This window comes from Heterodontus francisci, chromosome 8 (assembly GCF_036365525.1).
Source record: "Heterodontus francisci isolate sHetFra1 chromosome 8, sHetFra1.hap1, whole genome shotgun sequence".
NCBI lineage: Eukaryota > Metazoa > Chordata > Chondrichthyes > Heterodontiformes > Heterodontidae > Heterodontus > Heterodontus francisci.
The window spans coordinates 8,396,525-8,417,718 of record NC_090378.1 but is presented as its reverse complement, the minus strand read 5'-3'; the positions used below and the strand labels follow the sequence as shown (position 1 = coordinate 8,417,718).

The following is a 21,194-nucleotide window of genomic DNA, read 5'->3' as shown; positions in this document are numbered from 1 at the left end:
GAAATGGGTCAGAAGACTCACTATCATCCAGCACGAGCATGCCGTTATGGAAGTGTCAAACCAGTGTGATGAATTTCTCTGGGCAGCCAAATTTCGCCATTACCTTCCCAAGGCCCTCTCGATTGACTGTGTTGAACGCCTTGGTCAGGTCAACAAATGTGGCGCAGAGGTCCACGTTCTGTTCTTGGCATTTCACCTAGAACTGGCTAACTGCAAACATCATATCAGCGGTTCCTCGTCCTGTTCTGAAACCACACTGACTTTCTGGCAGCAGATCCTGGTCAAGATGTTGCACAAAGTGGTTCAGAAGGACTTTGATGTAGATTTTGCCGGCGATGGAGAGAAGTGAGATTCCTTTGTGATTGTTGCAAGATTGACGAGCTCCTTTCTGCTTGTACAGGTGAACAACGGAGGCATCTTTGTATTCTTATGGGATGGTTCCTTGCTTCCACACAGACTGAAGGAGTTCAGTGAACTTCTTGACCAGGCATTACCCTCCAGCCTTGTAGACCTCAGCTGGGATAGAATCAGTTCCTGGAGCTTTGCCACTAGACAGGAGTTTCACAACTTTTGCAATTTCTAACAGCTAAGGAAGGTCATCAAGAGAACAGTTGATGGCAACCTGTGGCAGCCTGTTGATTGTTGTTTCATTATGGATGAAGGCCGATTGAGGATGTGGTTAAAGTGCTCTGCCCACCTTTCTAGAATTTGGGCTTTTTCTGTGAGCAGTGTTGACCTGTCGGCCATGAGGATTGTGATGAACCAGTAGACTGGGGCCCGTGGACACATTTCAGAGCATTGTAGAATCTCTTCCAGTCTTTGTGGTCGACAGATGACTGGAGTATGTCTGCTTTCTGATTTAGCCAAGTGTCTTGCATCTCTCTGAGCTTGCATTGGACAGTCCTGCAGATGTTTCAGTAGGCAGCATGCTTAGATAGCCATGAAATTGAGGTGAGCCCGACAGAGGTGATGTTTCTCCTTATGGTGAAGACACTAGGTAGGTCACAGCTGGAGTACTGCATGCAGTTCTGCTCACAGAACTATAGGAAAGACGTGGATGAGGGCACAGAGGAGATTTAGGAGAATGTTGCTTGGACTGGAGAATTTTAGTTATGAGGGAAGTTTACATAGGCTAGGGTTGTTTTCCTTGGACCAGAGGAGGCTGAGGGGAGACCTAATTAAAGTGTACAAAATTATGAGGGGTCTAGATAGAATGGATAGGAAGGCCTTATTCCCCTTGTTGAGTGGTCCATAACCTGAGGATGGTGAGGATATAGAACTCATTGCATGAAGGGGAGGTAGAGGCAGAAACCCTTAAGAAGTATTTGGATATGCACTTGAAATGCCGCAACCTCCAGATCGATGGACCAAGAGCTGGAAAGTGGGACTAGGCTAGATGGCTCCTTGTCGGCTGGTACGGATATGATGGGCTGAATGGCCTCATTCTGTGATGTAAGTTTGTATGATTCTAGGAGAATATTTGTTAAGATCTGGAATGCACTACCTGAAAGGATGATGGAATCAGATTCAATAGGAACTTTCAAAAGGCAATTGGACACGTACTTCAAGAGGACTCATTTGCAGGGTCATGGGTGTGGGGGTAGCAGGGGGGTGTGAGGTTCAATTGGATAGCTCTTTCAAAGAGCTGGAACAGGCACAATGGGCTGAATGGCCTCCTTCTGCATTGTATGATGCTTTAACTGAATCCAGCATTCTGGCCAAATCCACTCTTTCAGGTAAGGTATTCCAGGGCTGATACTTCACATAAATAACTATTTTGCGTGCTTGACCCTAAATTTGACCTTCACAGCTCTGAACGGCATCCTCTTGTCCCACATCCGTGACATATCTCAAAATATTTGTTTCCACCTTCTTTCTCTCCCCCATTAAGTAGCCTATCTGTCTCTCTAAAGGTCCCCTCTGATTTATCTCCAAAAGGTGGAAGAGCTCGAGCTCATTAAATAAATTCTCATAGCTCTTCTGTCTGGTACTTAGGGAGCTGAAAAGCCCTTGCAGAAAATAGCTCGAATGTTTTCCTTGGTTCATAGATTGATAATCACTCTCCCAACTCACTGAGTCACCCAGTCTTAATTCAAAGCCGCTGTCACACTGCAAAAGCCGCATCTTAATTGACACACAAATTATTTTCAATTGACATGACGACGAAAAGACACAAAAAGAACACAGATGATCTTTATTAGAAAGCCAGCTTTCAGACAAAACATTCAGAATGCACAAACGTTACGTGATTAAAAATAAAACAACCTAAGAATCAGACCTTTAAGCAAAAATCCATCTGTACACTTTGAAACAGATCAAAGAGTAGAAAGCTTAAAGTTTCACTGCCCTGATTAGATTAACGAGACAAAGGCCCAGATTTTTCTGAAAACAATGATAAAGCCACTGAACGAAACTCGCCATTATTAATCTGCAAGTTGTGGAGAGGAAGAGATACTCCGTGAATTGCTGAATGCCACAAGTTACTTGTCAATTGTACGGCTCCACAATCAACTTCAGGAAAACGGCATCTCGCCATTAACCCCCATCATGGGTTTCATGAATCTGCAGCATTTTGGCTTTAATTACTCATTACACTTGTTCCAGGAAAATCATTTCTAGTAATTAACAGCACAAATACCCTTTTTATGACATAGTAATTGTTAATGACTGCCAATCAACCTCTCTTGCTCAGAAAGTGAACAATTATAAGTGTGGAACAGATTTAACTGGCTGAATTTTATAAGCCCTCTAGGGACAGCAGGGTGGTAGAAGGGGCGATAAAATTGCAAGGGAAGGCAGGGGTGGAGTGTCCGTCATATTCCCAATGCCATTCAACTTAGTCTGGGGTGGGAAAGGCCGAGGAAAGCCTCCTACCCAGAGGCCAATTGAGGCCCTGGCCACTTAAGGGCCTCTTCCCGCTGCCACTGGCATTTTACCAGTGGCTTGGGGGCCCTCTGTCACATCAAGAGGCCGCTCAGTAATTCTAGGTGGCCTCTGTGTGGGCTGGTGGGGGGAGGGGAGGAGGGGACCCTCCACCATCGGCAATCTATGGTCCACGAAGGATCCCTGGCAGCAAAGCCTGCCCCTGTGCTACCACCCACCCCGCTGCCCTCAACTACCCACCCCTCGCTGTGACCAGCCTGACTGGCCCTGGCTGAGCCCAGCCACATGTACCTGCCTTCCAGAGCTCCATGGCTGCTCCGGGTCCAATGGACTGCTGCAGTTCCAGCAGTGGCCACCGCTCATGGTAGCACTACTGGGACTGCTAAGCTGCCAGCTCTCTGATTGGCTGGCAGCTCTTGGAAACGCAAACCCTCTCTTTAATTGCCCGAATGCCGTAACATACAGCAGGGTATCCTCCAAGCTCACCTTTTAGGCTTAGCGCGGGACCCCTGTCGGCTTCTTAAAATCCATCCCAACTTTTCAGCTCTGGGACCTTTCAAATGTTCTGATGAAACATTGGATAGAATTTGAGTAATTCCAGCATTTTCTGTTTTTATTTGAGATTTCCAGCACCACAGTATTTTGCTTTTGAATTGGAAGTGTGGAATCTCATTCCATCCGGTTGTGAATCATTTTAAATTTTAAAATATGTGTGATGGAAATCACGCCTGTCAAATGGAAACATATTAATTTTGTCATATGGGATTACTTGAACCTTTTTTACTGGACACTGCACATAACTTTTTTTTTAAAAACAGAGCTAACCAGCTAACAGCATGTTTGCACATTTGCATTCTGAGAAACAGTTGCATAGAGAGACAATGGGAGTGCTCATTGATTCAATTAACAAGACTGGTCTGGGCAATAATGTTAATCAACCTTCTTTGTCTGTGAAAGAGCCAGAACTCCACACCCCACCAAGAGTGTCTAGAAAACTTTAAAATCAACAACCCTCCCAGAAGCTGCTGTTTCACACAAAGAGAGGATGACATGACCTACCTGCCAGCCAGACTGGGGACTTTTTTGAATTGTGCCACTCAGAAAAAAGCAGACTGCAATTTGAACAGAAAGGAGAAGGAAGGTCTCCCTCTCTCTCTGTCTCTCTCTCCAGAAAAGTCCCAGGAAAGCCACAGTGGTAGATTCTATGCTTCAAGACTACAGACAAGCATATCTTCGGCCTTCTGGTACCAGTAAAGCAAGCTTGAAATTGTGCACCGGGCCCCAGCGAGAACTCCAAGATCTTAACTTCAATTGAGGACATTGTCACCCAGTAACTGAATTCCATTTATTACAAATCCTACTTTAACCACACCCCCAACTCTTTCTTCCCCTCTATATTGCAGGGCTGAATGGCCTACTCCTGCTCCTATTTTCTATGTTTCTATGTATCTATTTGTGTGTGTATTTATCTCGTATCAATGCTAGCGTGGTTGTGTCGCGTATTTTAGTAATTTTAACCGAGTTAGAGTCATCAGGTTAATTGGCTTGATTGGCACCCCAACTACAAACATTCACTCCCTCCACCACCGACGCAGAGTGGCAGCAGTGTGTACCATCTACAAGATGCACTGCAGCAATGCACCAAGGCACCTTAGACAGCACCTTCCAAACCCACGACCTCTACCACCTAGAAGGACAAGGGCAGCAAATGCATGGGAACAACCACCACCTGCAAGTTCCCCTCCAAGTCACACACCATCCTGACTTGGAACTATATTGCCATTCCTTCACTGTCACTGGGTCAAAATCCTGGAACTCCCTCCCTAACAGCACTGTGGGTGTACCTACCCCACATGGACAGCAGCGGTTCAAGAAGGTGGCTCACCACCAGCTTCTCAAGGGCAATTAGGGATGGGCAATAAATGCTGGCCTAGCCAGTGACATCCCATGAATGAATAAAAAAAACTTACATCTTTCTTGTTTAAACCTAAGAAAACATGTCTGATTGGTTCATTTGCAATTACAATTAGAGAGCAGTGAGCAAAGACTCACTGAGGTGGTAAGTTAAAATCACTGTGTTTTAAGAGATAAACCCTGTTATGGCCAAACCAGCAAAGGGGCAAAAGGGGAGCCTGAGACCCCCTTCCTGACCCAGTCGTAACATATGACAAATTTTAAATTTTTTCTCTTACTTTTTCTTTTTGTCTTATTTACTCCTCTTTCTTCCCTTCTCTTTATTTCCCTTTCCGCACCTGATTTCACAATGAATTCATTCTCTCTGATCACCCTTCATCTCAGTCTTTCCTCTATTTATTTCTCAATCCTTAAATCTCATTGGTTAAGGAGATACTCTATTGATTCCGTCATTCACTGAGGTCCCAGATATCCTGGTGCTCTCACTTGCCATCGTCAACTCGCACTTCCAACAAGTTTGCAAAATTACTTTCTCTCTTTCTACTGTATCATCTTTGTGGGCAAAAGATGTTTAAAAAATGTTTAAAACAAGTCTAACAATGCCTTGTACCCGCAAACTCTGGGCCAATGTTTGAGTGGCTCATATTTTGTGCCTTGTGGTGTCACTGATATGAGGCCGCCTGTGGTATGTGTTGATCAGATTGTGATACAGGAGTGTTCTCTCAGGGTGAGGTACCCATCCCTTCTTAGGTATGTGACTCCAATGAACTGTGGGGAAGGATAATACTGATCCTCCATTAATGACAGGCCAGCACGAATCTGTTCCCAGTGGGTGTACGGAGAGAGATCACAGGCTAAGAATACTCTGAACTGTAAGTTACATGCATATCATCTAACTGCAACTAAATCCTGATGCATTAACTGCATAATAAAAGCAAAATACTGCAGGTACTGGAAATCTGAAATAAAAACAGAAAGTGCTGGAAATACTCAGCAGGTCTGGCAGCATCTGTGGAGAGAGAAGCAGAGTTAACGTTTCAGGTCTGTGACCTTTCATCGGAACCGGCAAAGGTTAGAAAAGAATTAGGTTTTAAGCAAATGAAGACAGGGGGAGGCGGGGGGATGGGTGGTGGTGGTGTGGGGAAGAGAACAAAAGGGAAGTTGTGATAGGGCAGAAGAGATTAAATATCACAAGATAAAAATCTTTGTCCCATGACAGCTTTGTTATTCCCCCAAGGTTAGTGAGGAGGCCTTTGCCTTTGTCATTTCCAGGTGGTCCGTCCACTTTTATTCTTATTCAGCTTTTCTGTAGGGGTTTGATACAAGGCTACAGCATTTCAGGAGGCCATTAAGACCACATTGCTACAGGACTCATGTCACGTGTAGGCCAGACTCAGTAAGGATAGCAGATTTCCCTCCCTGAAGGACATTAGTAAACCAGATGAGTATCTGGTAGTTTCAGGCTCACTATTACAGTGCCTCGCATTTTATTCCCGATTTATTAATTAATTCCACCAACTGCAGTGATGGGATTTGAAGTGATGCCTCTACAGCATTTTCAGGATTACTAGTCCAGTCATATTACCACTAGACATTGCATTCTGTCTTCTGCCTAAACGTCTATAGCTCTATTCCAAACATTTGCCTCTTTTGGCAACAGAAAGTAATTTTTTTATATGAAGTAGATTTGCATATGCTAATGAGTGAAAAAAAACCTTTAAAATACTTTGCATTCATATACCAGCCTGAACTGGCTGCAAACAGATTAAAATTCAACAATTAATTTTGTACAATGGAATAACATAAAAATTAATCACATAGACATTGCCGTATCCAGTATAAAAAATGAACCCAAGCCTGCATTTTTTTAGTTTTACACATATAGCAGGTTACATGCTTTTTATGTCATTAAGCTAAGTGACTTGGCATAGCAAAACATCCCATAAATTTTTGCACTCAATACGTGCGGCCCCAATTGTTGATCAGAAAATGCAATTTTGCCGAGTCTCAGAGGCAGCAAACAATTTTCTTTTATTTGTTCTTGGGGTGTGGGCGTTGCTGGCAAGATTTATTGTCCATTTCTAGTTCCATTGAGAAGGTGATGGTGGGCCTCCTTCTTGAACCATTACAGTTTGCGTAGTAATGGTGCTCCCTCAATGATGGTAGGTAGGGAAATGCGGGATCTTGACCCAGCAGTGGGTTCTGTGTGCCTCACTATTATATGCTTTCTACACCTCTCTGGTGCTGTGTCCCACATATTTTCTTCATTTACATTGACCTGAGATGCACAGGATCATTTTCAAGTGTGTTTCTCAGCGTGACTGAAATATTTGAGAAGCACTTTATGGGCCCTATCTTTGTCAAGTTGAATAAAATGTAACCTTTTTACAAGCAATGCATCTGACCCCACCCAGTGATAAAAGTCACAAGTGTGTGCTTCAAGCCCATATGCTGACTGAGTGTACCACATCAGTGCGGAGAAATGTTCAACACAAGACTTAAAACTAAGAAGTCCTTTTTAGAAACAAAGGTGTACTCATTTCTAAAGAAGCAAAACAGGTCCCTGGTACAATTCAGCAACTCGATCAATTCTCCACCACTTAGCTATGGCATAATACTAAATTTCAACTGTGATTGCAAAACACTGTTTTACACCAGTCTCTCAGTCTAGTGGAATTGTACATGTCCTGCGAGTGAATTGAGAAGCTCTCCACAGCACTATGAACTCTGCAACACATTGGCGTGAATTGGTTTGTTAACACACCAGGCTCTTCAGAATCCCCTATGATAATGATTATTGGCCAAGTCAGCATTTTCCGAGATGACACTGTGCCTGGTTGAAGTGGACTTGGAAGCATCCTGCTGTGTTTCAACCTTGTTCTTGCTGCCCACACAAAGCATCTGCTTCATAGCTTGCCACATTTCATGATCCTTGTAGGAGTAAATGATTGGATTCATCAGGGAATTGATCAAAGCCAGTAAAAGCACCCACTTCTTTACAGCCAGCACCTTGCAGCTGGTACAGTGAAGACCATCCAGAAGAACCACAATCAGGCCTGGAGTCCAGCAAAAAATAAAAGCACCTGAAAGAGAAATACAACATAAGAATTTGCGTAATGCTTAATACTTCAGTCCAACACCGTACACATATCTCCCTGCAGAATTAATTTTAGGAGGGAGGGAGCGTTTTGTGACAAACAGAATTCCAATAGAACACCACCCACCACAACCTTCCACAACATTTGAAAGAAAAAAGGACTTAGATTTAAAACCTTCATCGTAGAATCATAGAATGATTCAGGGTACAAAGGGGCCATTCAGCCCATTTTGCTTATATTGGCTTTTTGAAAGAACTACCCAAATAGTCTCACTCGCCCTGCTTTTACCCCATAGCATTGCAAACGTCCTCCCCTTCAAGCATTTTATTCCATTTTCTTTTGAAAGTTATTATTAAATCTGCTTCCACCACCCTTTCAGCCAGGGCATTGCAGATCAAAATAACGTGCTGCATAAACAGTACTTTTTTCCTCGTATCGCCTCTGGTTTTTTTTTGTCAATGACCTTAATTCTGTGTTCTCTAGTTATCGACCCCTCTGCCACTGGAAACAGTTTCTCCTTATTTACTCTATCAAAGCCATTCATGATTTTGAACACCTCTATTAAATCTCTGCTCTAACAAGAACAATCCCAGCTTCTCTAGTCCACATAAGAGAAGTCCCTCATCCCTGGTACCGTTCTAGTAAATCTCCTCTGCACCCTCACCCTCTGCACGTCCTTCCTGAAGTGTAGTGCACAGAATTAGCACTTGCCTCGGTTTTGTAACCCTTAAAACCGTTGCCTAACAGAGATCTATCAATCGCAGTTTTGAAATTTTCAACTGAACCCCAGCTTCAACAGGTTTATGTAGGAGACAGTTCCAGATTTCCACCAGCCTTTGTGTGAAGAAGTGTTTCCTGACATCACCCTTCTAAACATTATGTGCCCTTGCTTTGGGATCTCCTACCAGAGGAATTACTTTCTCTCTATCTACCCTATTAGCTCCTTTGATCATCTTAAACACCTCAGTTAGATCACCCCTTCAGATCACTCAAGGCAATACAGGCTTAGACTATATACCTTTCCTCATTATTTAAGCTTTTGGGATTTGGAAGATGTGATGCTGAGGTACAGGAGAAGAGGCTGCAGGTTTGTCATAATTATTCAATAACAAAGGCAAACAATAAAGATAAACTTGCATCAAATGTCACACTTAATGGGAATGACGTTCATGCAGTTGAGTGAGTGAGTAGCCCTAGACATTGTATATTAACTACCTAATCTGAAGTTGGAAAGACAGCTAAAACTTAGTACGGCATTTAGCATTTCACAGCAGAGTACTTCAAGGCACAGTTTAAATTATTCTGTGGCATGAAGAATAATTTTGTAAAACCAAGTAACCACCAGGAAGGATTTCGAAATGTATTTAAAATTCATCCACTTTTACAATTCACCCAACAAGATTCAAGTATCCATGATTCACTTGTTAATGATGCTTTTGCACAAATGCGCTGGTGTGAATCAGTCTCACTTTGCGTGGACGTCACTGTTATAGCATTAATTTAGGGTCAGGGTTCCACCTAATTCAAGCAAAGTGGAGCGGGACTCCCTGGAGTCAGTCCAGGACCAAACTCTACACATCGGGCCGGAGCCAATACCATCTCGTACCAACACTAAACCTGTAGTGTAAGTGTACCTTATGATGCGCAGGGTCCGTATATCATAGAGGAGTGGGCTGCAAAGTGGTGCTTGAGAAAGACTGACAGCTGTACACTAGGTAAATGGTTGGAGCCTGCACGATTCTGGAAATTCACTCATTCCCATCATGAGTAGATCACACATTGAGATACACCAACAACTTTCATTAATATAGTCTCTTTCATGTAGTAAGACATCCCAAGGTGCTTCACCATGAGTGTAATCAGGCATTTTTGACATCGAGGCACATAAGGAGATATTAGGGCAGATGATCAAAAGTTTGGTCAAAGAGATACGTTTTAAGGAGTGTCTTAAAGGAGAATAGCTGGGCAGAGAGGTGGAGAAATTTAGGAAGAGATGTGAGCAGCGATGGCAAATCCAGAATACATTGCCCACTTCTAATCGCCCTTCAGAAGGTGGTGGTGAGCTGCCTTCTTGAACCGCTGCAGTCCATGTGGGGTAGGTACACCCACAGTGCTGTTAGGGAGGGAGTTCCAGGACTTTGACCCAGCAACAGTGAGTGAACAGTGAGTGGCTTAGAGGGGAATTTGCAGGTGGTGGTGTTCTCTTGCATCTACTGCACTTGTCCTTTTAGGTGGTAGGGCTCACGGGTTTGGAAGGTGCTGTCAAAGGAACCTTGGCGAGTTGCTGCAGTTCATCTTGTAAATGGTGCACACTAAGACAGTGGTGTAGGGAGTGAATGTTTAAAATGGTGGATGGGGTGCCGATCAAGTGGGCTGCTTGGTCCTGGATGGTGTCGAGATTCTTGAGTGTTGTTGGAGCTGCACCCATCCAGGCAAGTGGAGAGAATTCCATCACACTCCTGACCTGTGCCTTGTAGATGGTGGAGAGGCTTTGGGGAGACAGGAGGTGAGTTACTCGCCACAGAATTCCCAGCTTCTGACCTTCTCTTGTCGCCACAGTATATGACTGGTCCAATAAAAACAAGAAATGCTGGAACCACTCAGCAGGTCTGGCAGCATCTGTGGAAAGAGAAGCAGAGTTAACGTTTCAGGTCAGTGACCCTTCTTCGGAACTGACAAATATTAAAAATGTCACAGGTTATAAGCAAAGCTGTGACATTTCTAATATTTGCAAGTGCCAAAGAAGGGTCACTGACCTGAAACGTTAACTCTGCTTCTCTTTCCACAGATACTGCCAGACCTGCTGAGTGGTTCCAGCATTTCTTGTTTTTATTTCAGATTTCCAGCATCCGCAGTATTTTGCTTTTATTTATATGACTGGTCCAGTTCAGTTTCTGGTCAATGATAACCCTCAGGATGTTGATGGTGGGGGATTCAGTGATGATAATGCTGTTGAATGTCAAGGGCAGATGGTTAGAATCTCTCTCTTGTTGGAAATGGTCATTGCCTGACACTTGTGTGGTGTGAATGTTCCTCACAACTTATCAGCTATAGAGTCATTACGGCACAGAAGGAAGCCATTTGGCTCATCAAGTCCATGCCGGCTCTCTGTAGAGCAATCCATTCAGTCCCATTCCTCTGTTCTATCCCTGTAGCCCTGTACATTTTTTCTCTTCAGATATTTATCCAACCCCATTTTGAAAGCCACGGTTGAATCTTCCTGCACCACACTCTCAGGCAGTACATTCCACATCCTAACCACTCACTGTGTAAAAATGTTTCTCCTCATGTCGCCTTTGGTTCTTTTGCCAATCATCTTAAGTCAGCGACTTTTGTTTCTTGATCCTTCCGCCAATGGGATCAGTTTCTCTCTGTCTTCTCTGTCCAGACCCTCATGGTTTTGAACACCTCTATCAAATCTCCTCTCAACCTTCTCATCCCTAAGGAGAACAGCCCCAGCTTTGTCAATCTATCCATGAAATTGAAGTCTCCCATCTCCGGAACCATTCTCATGAATCTTTTCTGCTCCCTCTCCAATACCTTCACATCCTTCCCAAAGTGTGCTGCCCAGAAATGGAGGTAATACTCCAGTTGAGGCTAAACTGTGTTTTCATACCTGGGCAATTTTCCACATTATTGGGTAGATGCCAGTCCCCCAAGACATCAGCGATATCTGGCTACCCCTCCACAAGAAACACATCACCCCATCTGCTCTGCAGCCAAGAACAACAGTATGTATCAACTTATAATAGCTGACCAATCAGCAGCAAGAACAATAGCATGTGCCAAGCTATCACAGAACACAATTAGCTGACCAATAGCAGCAAGAACAAGAACATGTAATGACCTATCAGCAATTAGATCCCATCCGCATTCCCATTCACTGGGATCTTTTCAGAAGCAGTTCGTTTGGCAGATGTCAAGAGAAAGTCTTGCAGGAGCTTCTCAGGAGAAATGCTGCATCAGTGTCTCCAGTTCTTACAATGGATTCTCAGGCTTATTCAAAGAGGTGGGACAGTGTGAGCTGGTAGCCTCTCTCTCTTAGCCGGCTTACATCCCAACTGAACTCCAAATAATATCCAAAAACAAAACTAGCTCTTGACCACCATAAATTTAGACATGTCACTTCTCTGTAAGCAACTCTGATTATCAGCTGTTTACTTAGCTTAAGAGGTGTGACTTCCAGTCAGTGTTTTTAAACAAATTCCCAAGTGTTTTTCCAGTGACCCTTTTTGAACATGAATCCTCAAAAAATATTAAAAGTAGAAGCACCTTCGTAACACCGCTCTCACCATGAAAACCTTCAAACAACATTAAAATTAAATCAATTGTTATTGTAAATTTCTTACATAATTCAAAGGCAGAATAACAGAATCTAATCAGAATCAGCTTTAGCCTCCCATCCCTTGGGGAAAAAAAGGAGACATTTTATTCAATGCTGTAATTTAACTTTACGCATCTCACATCCTTTCATGTATGCACTTCAAAACTAACTTCAAGTTAGTGATGTGTTTTAATTACTATTCTGACAGATGCAGCGTAGAAATATAAGCCTTTCTTTCCTTTTAGTGTCTCTGGAACAATGTAGCTCAGAAACTTAGCAATCTGAACCCCACTTCTGTAGAGAGCTACAGATAGGATCAGAGCATAAGGGTTAACCATGCTTCAAGTGCAGTGCTCACACACGTGCCAGTAATCATGTTAGCCGCACTCTGTCTGTGATATCATTGCATTGGCAGCATTCTTTTTTTTTAAGATTGCTAAACTGACCAATGGTTCTAAAAAAAAAACAAGGGTTTCCTTGGTTCCACTAACCCTACAATTTTGCTTCCTAACACCCATTATTACACATCCCTATGCATCACTCGCTATTCTACAGAAACAACATCCTTACAGCCTCCGGGCTGAAGTGTGTAATGGCCTAAATTAACCTAAAATGTTGAGTCATTGAACGGTTACAGCACAGAAGGAGGCCATTTGGCCCATCGAGCCTGTGCCGAATCTCTGCAACAGCAATTTAGGTTGAATCCTGCTCCCCTGCTCTTTCTCTGTAGTCCTGCATTTTTTTCCCCTTCCCTTTTGAAAACCCTGATTGAACCTGCCTCCACCACACTCTCAAAGCAGTGCATTCCACATCCTAAGCACTCGCTGTGTAAAAACATTTTTCCTCATGTCGCCTTTGGTTCTTTTGCCAATCACCTTAAATCTTTTGGTTCTTGATCCTTCCGTCAATGGGAACAGTTTCTCTCTGTCTTCTCTGTCCAGACCCCTCATGGCTTTGAACACCTCTATCAAATCTCCTCTCAACCTTCTCTTCTGTAAGGACAACAGCCCCAGCTTCTCCAATCAATCCACATAACTGAAGTCCCCCATTGCTGGAACCATTCTTGTAAATCTTGTCTGTACCCTCCCGAAAGACTTCACATCTTTTGACAAAGTGCGATGCTCAGAATTGGACACAATACTCCACCATCATCAAATAGCATTATCTCTGTTAAATACTCTCTCGAGTTAACATGCATTCCCTAAATGTATCTTCTCCCTTGTTTTCTTCCCACTCCAGGGACAAGAGCACATGATCCAGGTTGGCACTTCAATGCAGCACTGAGGGAGTGCTGCACTGTTGGAGGTGCTGTCAGGCGGGTCTGCCTATTCAGGTGGATGCAAAAGATCACATGGCACAGTTCAAAGAGCAAAGATGTTTTCCAGGTTTTTTTATTCGTTCATGGGATGTGGGCATCCCTGGCCAGGCCAGCATTTATTGCCCATCCCTAATTGCCCTTCAGAAGGTGGTGGTGAGCTGCCTTCTTGAACCGCTGTAGTCCATGTGGGGTAGGTACACCCATAGTGCTGTTAGGAAGGGAGTTACAGGATTTTGACCCAGCGACAGTGAAGGAATGGCGATATAGTTCCAAGTCAGGATAGTGTGTGACTTGGAGGGGAACTTGCAGGTGGTGTTCCCATGCATTTGCTGCCCTTGTCCTTCTAGTTGGTAGAGGTCAAGGGCTTGGAAGGCACTGTCTAAGAAGCCTTGGTGAGTTTCTGCAGTGCATCTTGTAGATGGTACACACTGCTGCCACTCTGCGTCGGTGGTAGAGGGAGTGAATGTTCGTGGATGGGGTGCCAGTCAAGCGGGCTGCTTTGTCCTGAATGGTGTCGAGCTTCTTGAGTGTTGTTGGAGCTGCACCCATCCAGGCAAGTGGAGAGTATTCCATCACACTCCTGACTTGTGCCTTGTAGATGGTGGACAGGCTTTGGGGAGTCAGGAGGTGAGTTACTCACCGCAGGATTCCTATCCTCTGACCTGCTCTTGTAGCCACGGTATTTATATGGCTACTCCAGTTCAGTTCCTGGTCAATGGTAACCCCCAGGATATTGATTGTGGGGGATTCAGCGATGGTATTCTCTCTTGTTGGAGACGGTCTTTGCCTGGCACTTGTGTGGTGCAAGTATTACTTGCCACTTAACAGCCTAAGCCTGGATATTGTCCAGGTCTTGCTGCATTTTTACATGGAGTGCTTCAGTAGCTGAAGACTGCGAATGGTGCTGAACATTGTGCAATCATCAGCGAACATCCCCACTTCTGACCTTATGATTGAAGGAAGGTCATTGATGTCACAGCTGAAGATGGTTGGGCCCAGGACACTACCCTGAGGAACTCCTGCAGTGATGTCTAGGTGTCCTGGCCAACAGTCTTCCCCAATAAGCAGCATCCAAAACAGTTTATCTAGACCATTAGGTCTTTTGCAGCTTGTGGGAACTTGCTGTGTGCAAATTGGCTTGCTGCATTTGACTATATTTACAGCAGTGACTGAAGACACTGGGTTCTTGTTCCACAGGTGACAGACACCCACCCCTGTACCTCACCATTCTTCATGCTGGCTGTAGATGCTGCCTCTGTGAAGCACATTGAGTCTGAGCCAGCTCCTGTCCTCGCCTGACATGCACAGACATGCTTGAGTGCACACGTTCCAGCAGGACCCATAGTGCACAGCAAGCTCCCATAGGAAGCGATCTGACAGTATCTAGACAGTAATTAGAATGTCTACATTTTCTATCAATGTATCAGGTGAGGTGGTTAAAGATTGTTCATCTCGAAATTCCATTGATTTTGTTTCGAAAAACAAACCCAATTATAAAGAGGAAATTACTTGCCTTTTATTTAACCCCGTGTCTGATCTTGAGCCTATTGTATGATTGCCTTTAAGAGTAATGTACCTTTAAGATCGTAGTATGCTAATGAGCCAAGAACCAGTATGTAGTCATGTGACTACATGCCACACTCTCTCTCTGCTACTGTAACACCAAGAGGCAAGTCCTGCAAATCAGTAGCTCTGTACTGTACGTATTAGTTAGCTGTTTAATAAAAGTCTTCAAACAGCTTGAACTCCACACATCTCATTTATGTTGCATCAGAGCCTACTTCCCCTTGGCAATTAAAATTCTGTCCCACGTCACTCAATGTAAAGTTATTTTGAGGAAAAAAAAATTCAGATTGCAACTGAAAGGGAGTTGAAATATTAGCGTTAGCAAGTCTTGCTGCAATTACATAGAGATTTGGTGAGACTGCACCTGGAATATTGTATACGGTTTTGGTTTCCTTACCTAAGGAAGGGCATACTTGCCTTAGAGGGAGTGCAACAAACTAGATTGATTCCTGGATGAGAGAGCTGTCCTATGGGGATAGATTGAGTAGACCGATATTCCCTGCAATTCAGAAGAATGAGAGGTGATCTCATTGAAATGTAGAAAATTCTTAGATGACTTGCCAGGGTAGATGCTGAGAGATTGTTTTCCCCTGACTGGGGAATCTAGAACAAGGGGACACAGTCTCAGGATAAGGGGTCCGGCCATTCAGGACTGAGATGAGGAGAAATTCCTTCACTCAGAGGGTTGTGAATCTTTGGAATTCTCTACCCCAGGGAGCTGTGGATGCTCAGTCGATGAGTATATTCAAGACTGAGGTCAACAGATTTTTCGATACTAAGGGAATAATGGGAAGGAAAGAAAAAGAGGGGGAAAAGGAAGACTTGCATTTATGTAGTGCCTTTCACAACCTCAGGACATCCCAACGTTCTTTACAGTCAATGAAGTACTTTTGAAGTATAGGCATTGTTGTAATGTATGAAATGCAGCAGCCAATTTGCGCACAGCAAGCTCCCACAAACAGCAATGTGATAATGACCAGATAAACTGGGCTGAATTTTACAGCCCCTACGATGTCGGGGGTCTTAGCAGTGGGGTTGCCCGGAAACACGTCCAACAGAGGCCCACGACGGGCCTTGACGCCTGATATTGCCAATGGGGGTGAGGCCTCGTGGTGGCCCCCGCTGCTCGGCGATGGGAGCCCCATTTAAATATTTAAATTTATTTAAATAAATGAATTGATTACTTACCCTCTCCCGCCATCCATCCCGGAGTAATATTGATGCCGGTGGCCGGCACTCCTGCACCTTCGGATCCCTGTCGGGGAATCCGAGACAGAACTCTGGTGGGGAGGGGGGAGTGGGTAATTTTCTCAGTGCGGGGTGTGGGGGGGGGGGGGAGGGGGGAGCAGCATGAGAGTATTTTAATTGGTCTAGGAGGTGGTGGGAAGGGGTAAAGTTTAAAGTTGATGAACTTTGCAGGGGGTAAGGTCGGGAGCACAAGGTAAGTGTTTTGGGGGGAGTGGGGGGAGAGGGCAGGCAATTACTTCTATGCTAATTGGGGAGGGGGTTGGTGGGAGAGGGTCAGGATCACTTTATGTACTTTTTAAAAATCAGTATTCCTGTAAAAATTTTAATTAAATGGAAGGTCTCCAAGCCGTTTAAAAATGGTATCAGCGCCTGCACAAAGGCAGCTGACGCCATTGCTGGGGACGGACCGCCCGTCCCCTCCACGTCATCGGGTAGGGGGCAGTCTGCCCCCACCATTTAAAGGAGCCGCCGTGTTTAATATCACGGTGGCTCCGCAACGTGTGGTCCGCACGGGCAGACCACCATCGTTTTGTCCACCACCGAAATAAAATCCAGCCCACTGTTGTTGTAACATTGATAAAATATTGGCCAAGACACTAGGGACTACTCCCCTGCTCTTCTTCAGAATAGTGCCACAGGATCTTTCACAACTGAGAGGGCAGACGGGGCTTCCGTTTAACATCTCATCCGAAAGACAGCACCTCTGACAGTGCAGCTCTGCCTCAGTACTGCACTGGAGCGTCGGTCTAGATCTTGTGTTGAGGTCTCTGGAGTGGAACTTGAACCCACGACCTCCAGACTCAGAGTGCTTACCCACTGAGACACAGCTAACACAAAAGTGGAATTGAGGTTGCAGATCAGCAGTGATCTTATTTAATGGCAGTGCATGCTCGAGGAGCCGTACAACCTACTCCAGGTCCCTCCTTCTTATGTTCTTCATACTGCAACACTGTGCGCTGGGCAGTGTTTTGCTCTGTTCCCTAAACTTAATGGAAACCAAACTCTATTCGAAGCTATTGTGCGAATTTTGTTTTTTTTGAAAGCTGCTGAATTACTACGTTACAATGAGAGATTAAACAGAGGGTGGAATTCTGTCACCGGGGAGGAAGACCCAAAGTCAGGTTGAAAAGCAGGTGCATGTCTGCCCTGGCAGGCAGCAGAAGACGAAAGGGAATTTTATTCGGGCCGTCCAATTAACAGACAGTAGGCGTGGGAGCTGACCAATAACGGGGAGCGGGCATGGCAAAGTCCCAGCACCTGAGAAGGGGGTGCCATATTTGAAGGTGAGGCAGCACAGGCTGAGGATAGTGAAAGACAGGCCAGACAAGGGTGGCGGTAACGCAATGGCAGCTGCAAGAGGAAATGAGACCCATCGTAACTTGCAGTGCTCACCTCTAAGCCCTCAAACTCCCCTTACTCTGCATGTTTAAGATGCACCTCGGACAGACCCATCAATCTTTATGCCTCCGATGTGTTCGCCAAGTTTACCCAGCCTCCAGATTGTCACTGCCGCACTTTATTCACTCTCACCCCCACTGTACGGCCCGCAATGGCTCTTAATTGCAGCCAAGATTGACCTGCGACTGTGCTCACACCTCCTTATGGCTGGAAAGGCTCTGAAGCTCCGTTCTTCCTATGCACCGCTCAAAAAATCTGAAAATCTCTGGAAAATTCCCATTAATTGGTTCCTTAGCAGGCTCAATTGCATGGCTGCCACTGACAAGCACAGTCTTCACCCAGCAGACGGCCACCTCCGGGAAACTTCAACAGTGGCTGAAACACATCAGGCATCCATCCCGGCATGTTCCCCAGCCATTTTGGCAGCCCACCTGCCTCCCAGCTTGTCAATCTGGGTATGAATGGTTCTGACAAAAGGTCATCAACATGAAACGTTAACTCTGTTTCTCTCTCCACAGATGCTGGGAGACCTGCTGAGTATTTCCAGCAATTTATGTTTTTAATTAAATATGTGTTTGCCAACAACGCAACCAACGATGGGCCGAAGGGCCTGTTTCTGTGCTGTATAACTCTATGACTCTATGACGAGTTGGCACAGTACTAGCGCATGTGCAAATACAGCCTCATCCACTGAAATGTCACTGTCTGCGACGTCTCGGGCAGCTGCCAGTAATAAAGATGCCGTTGCTAAATTTATCACAAAGAACAAATTCAATCCAAACCCCCTCAATGGTTGCGATCGCCACCTCCAGCCCACCCGCAACAGCACCCTGCCCCTTTTTGCCATCGCGCTTCACTTTGCCGCTTCCTCCTGCACCCATCTGCTCGCCGCTCGCTCCCCGCCTCGCAGCTGCCGTCCCTCAGCCACTCCCCCTTGGCCGCTCGCTCCAAGTTTCCACCACCGCCGCCCCTCCGGCCACTTGCTCCAGGTCACTCTGTTCCCCTCCTCTCAGCCCCTCGCTCCCTACCTTGTGATTCGGCAGCTCATTCCCCATTGCTTCTACAGTCGGCACGGTGGGGGAGTGATCAGCTGAGGGGAGGGGCGGGGGGGGAGAGCAGTGAGACTGAGAGCGAGCGGCCGCGGGGGGATGGGAGGGGGGGTGGGGAATCAGCGAGGGCAGGAGCGAGTGGCCGAGGGGGGCGGGGGGGGGGGGGGCGGGCGTGGAGGGAAGTGGCTGAGGGAAGGCAGCAGTGAGGTGATGAAGTGGTGATTGAAGCAGGGATGGTGGGAGGGGGCAGGGGACTGTTCAGGGGAATGGAGATGGCTATTGAGGGGTGAGAACATCATTGTGTGGTGATGAAAATCTGGCAAACGTTCGCACATGCTGATGACGCCTGCGATCGCTCTGCGCGCACTCTGCCTTGTCAGGAATCACATTGTTTTATTAAGGCAGAGTGAAGCTAAATCTAACTGGACTCCCCTATGGTCTAGCTGTCGAAAGGAGTATCAAGCAATGACCCCAGCTTTATACCCGTGTCTCCTTTTGTTTGCTAACAAAGGAAAATAGCACCTATTCACAACACTGGGTTGAAGGGACGCTACCCATTCCAACAATTATTCATTTGAGGATATTTCAAGGGCAGGTCACTAGGTGGCACCATTGGTTCAATAGCAAATATCGAACTGACGTTTAAAATCAGGAGAAAGCACCAAACAGGCAAAGATTTTCATGTTGACCTTTTATCATCAAACCAAAGGACTGGACAGTCATGGCACCGGCTGACCGACACTCAGCTCCCAGGCTCCTTGCCAAACAGATTAAGAGAACACCAGAAGCAAAATGCACCAGATGCTGGACATCTGAAATAAAAACTGAAAATGCTGGAAGAAGTCCAATGCAACGAGACCTGCTGAGCATTTCCAGCATTTTCTGATCTCGTTAAGGCAATATCAGGTCGGAATCTGAGTCACTAAAATGGGCAGAGTGAAGCGAAACTAAATTGAACTTTCCCCAATATTACACACTGAGAAAACCAAATACTACTGAAGGTCTGTGTTCCAAAACATTCCAGGAAGCTGCTGTAACACGGATCTGAGCTCTTGCTACAAAGGAGCCCTGTGATACTGAAAATCGTGGAAAAAGTAGGGATCAAAGTAATAGCTCATGATGTGTAAAGATGGTTTCTGTATCTAAAAAGGAGTTGGGGGAGGGGATTAATCACCTTTGACCTGTGACCCGGGATGTCACTGAATATTTCACAATTTCCTGAAACAGGTACTCATTGATTCCTAGAGGAGGAAAGACAGAATCTTCATATCAGACCATCGAGGCAAATCCGTGTACCAAAGGATTTCAAATCAAACTTACCATGATGACAGCAAACTTGTGCTTAGATATGGAACAACCTGCATTTAGATAGCGCATTTCACAACTTCAAATGTCAAAATGACATATTTTTGAACTGCAGTGACCAATTCAATGTTGCAATGACACCCAATTTTCATACAATCAGAAACCACGGTCAGCAATGACCAGATAACGTATTTTTAATAAGTGACAGTGACTGTGGGATTAATACATTACTTCCCCGACCTTCTTTGAAATACTGCCACGGGATCATTGGCATCCATCCGAGAGGGCAGATGGGACATTGATTAAAGCCGTCACCCGGAAAATGCCACATCCAACAGTGCAGCACTCCCTCAGTACTGTCCCTCCGACAGTGCAGCACTCCCTCAGTACTGACCCTCCGACAGTGCAGCACTCCCTCAGTACTGTCCCTCCGACAGTGCAGCACTCCCTCAGTACTGACCCACCGACAGTGCAGCACTCCCTCAGTACTGTCGCTCCGACAGTGCAGCACTCCCTCAGTACTGTCCTCTGACAGTGCAGCACTCCCTCAGTACTGACCCACCGACAGTGCAGCGCTCCCTCAGTACTGTCCCTCCGACAGTGCAACACTCCCTCAGTACTGACCCTCCGACAGTGCAGCACTCCTTCAGTACTGTCCCTCCGACAGTACAGCACTCCCTCAGTACTGACCCACCGACAGTGCAGCACTCCCTCAGTACTGACCCAGCGACAGTGCAGCACTCCCTCAGAACTGACCCACCGACAGTGCAGCACTCCCTCAGTACTGTCCTCTGACAGTGCGGCTTTCCCTCAGTACTGCCCCTCCGAAAGAGCAGCTCTCCCTCAGTACTGACTCTCCGACAGTGCGGCGCTGCCTCAGTACAGATCCTCCGACCTTGCGGTGCTCCCTCAGTTCTGACCCTGTGAAAATGCAGCACTCCCTCAGTACTGACCCTTGGACAGTGCAGCAATCCCTCAATACGTACGCTCTGACAGAGCAGCACTCCTTCAGTACGGCCCCTCTGACAGTGCAGCACTGCCTCAGTACTGCCCCTCTGACATTGCAGTGCTCCCTCAATACTGCCCTGTGA

The 21,194-nt window shown here is 45.7% G+C and overlaps 1 protein-coding gene across 1 annotated transcript in view; it reads right to left on the bottom strand.

Annotated features, from left to right (window-relative positions):
• Window positions 1-2,196: 2,196 nt before the first annotated feature.
• Window positions 2,197-21,194, bottom strand: part of lpar3 (lysophosphatidic acid receptor 3) — a 104,480-nt gene continuing 85,482 nt past the window's right edge. The window contains exon 4 of the mRNA XM_068036598.1: window positions 2,197-7,880. Coding sequence (XP_067892699.1) covers window positions 7,570-7,880 — 311 coding nt within the window. The 3' untranslated portion in view covers window positions 2,197-7,569. The remainder of the gene's footprint in view (window positions 7,881-21,194) is intronic.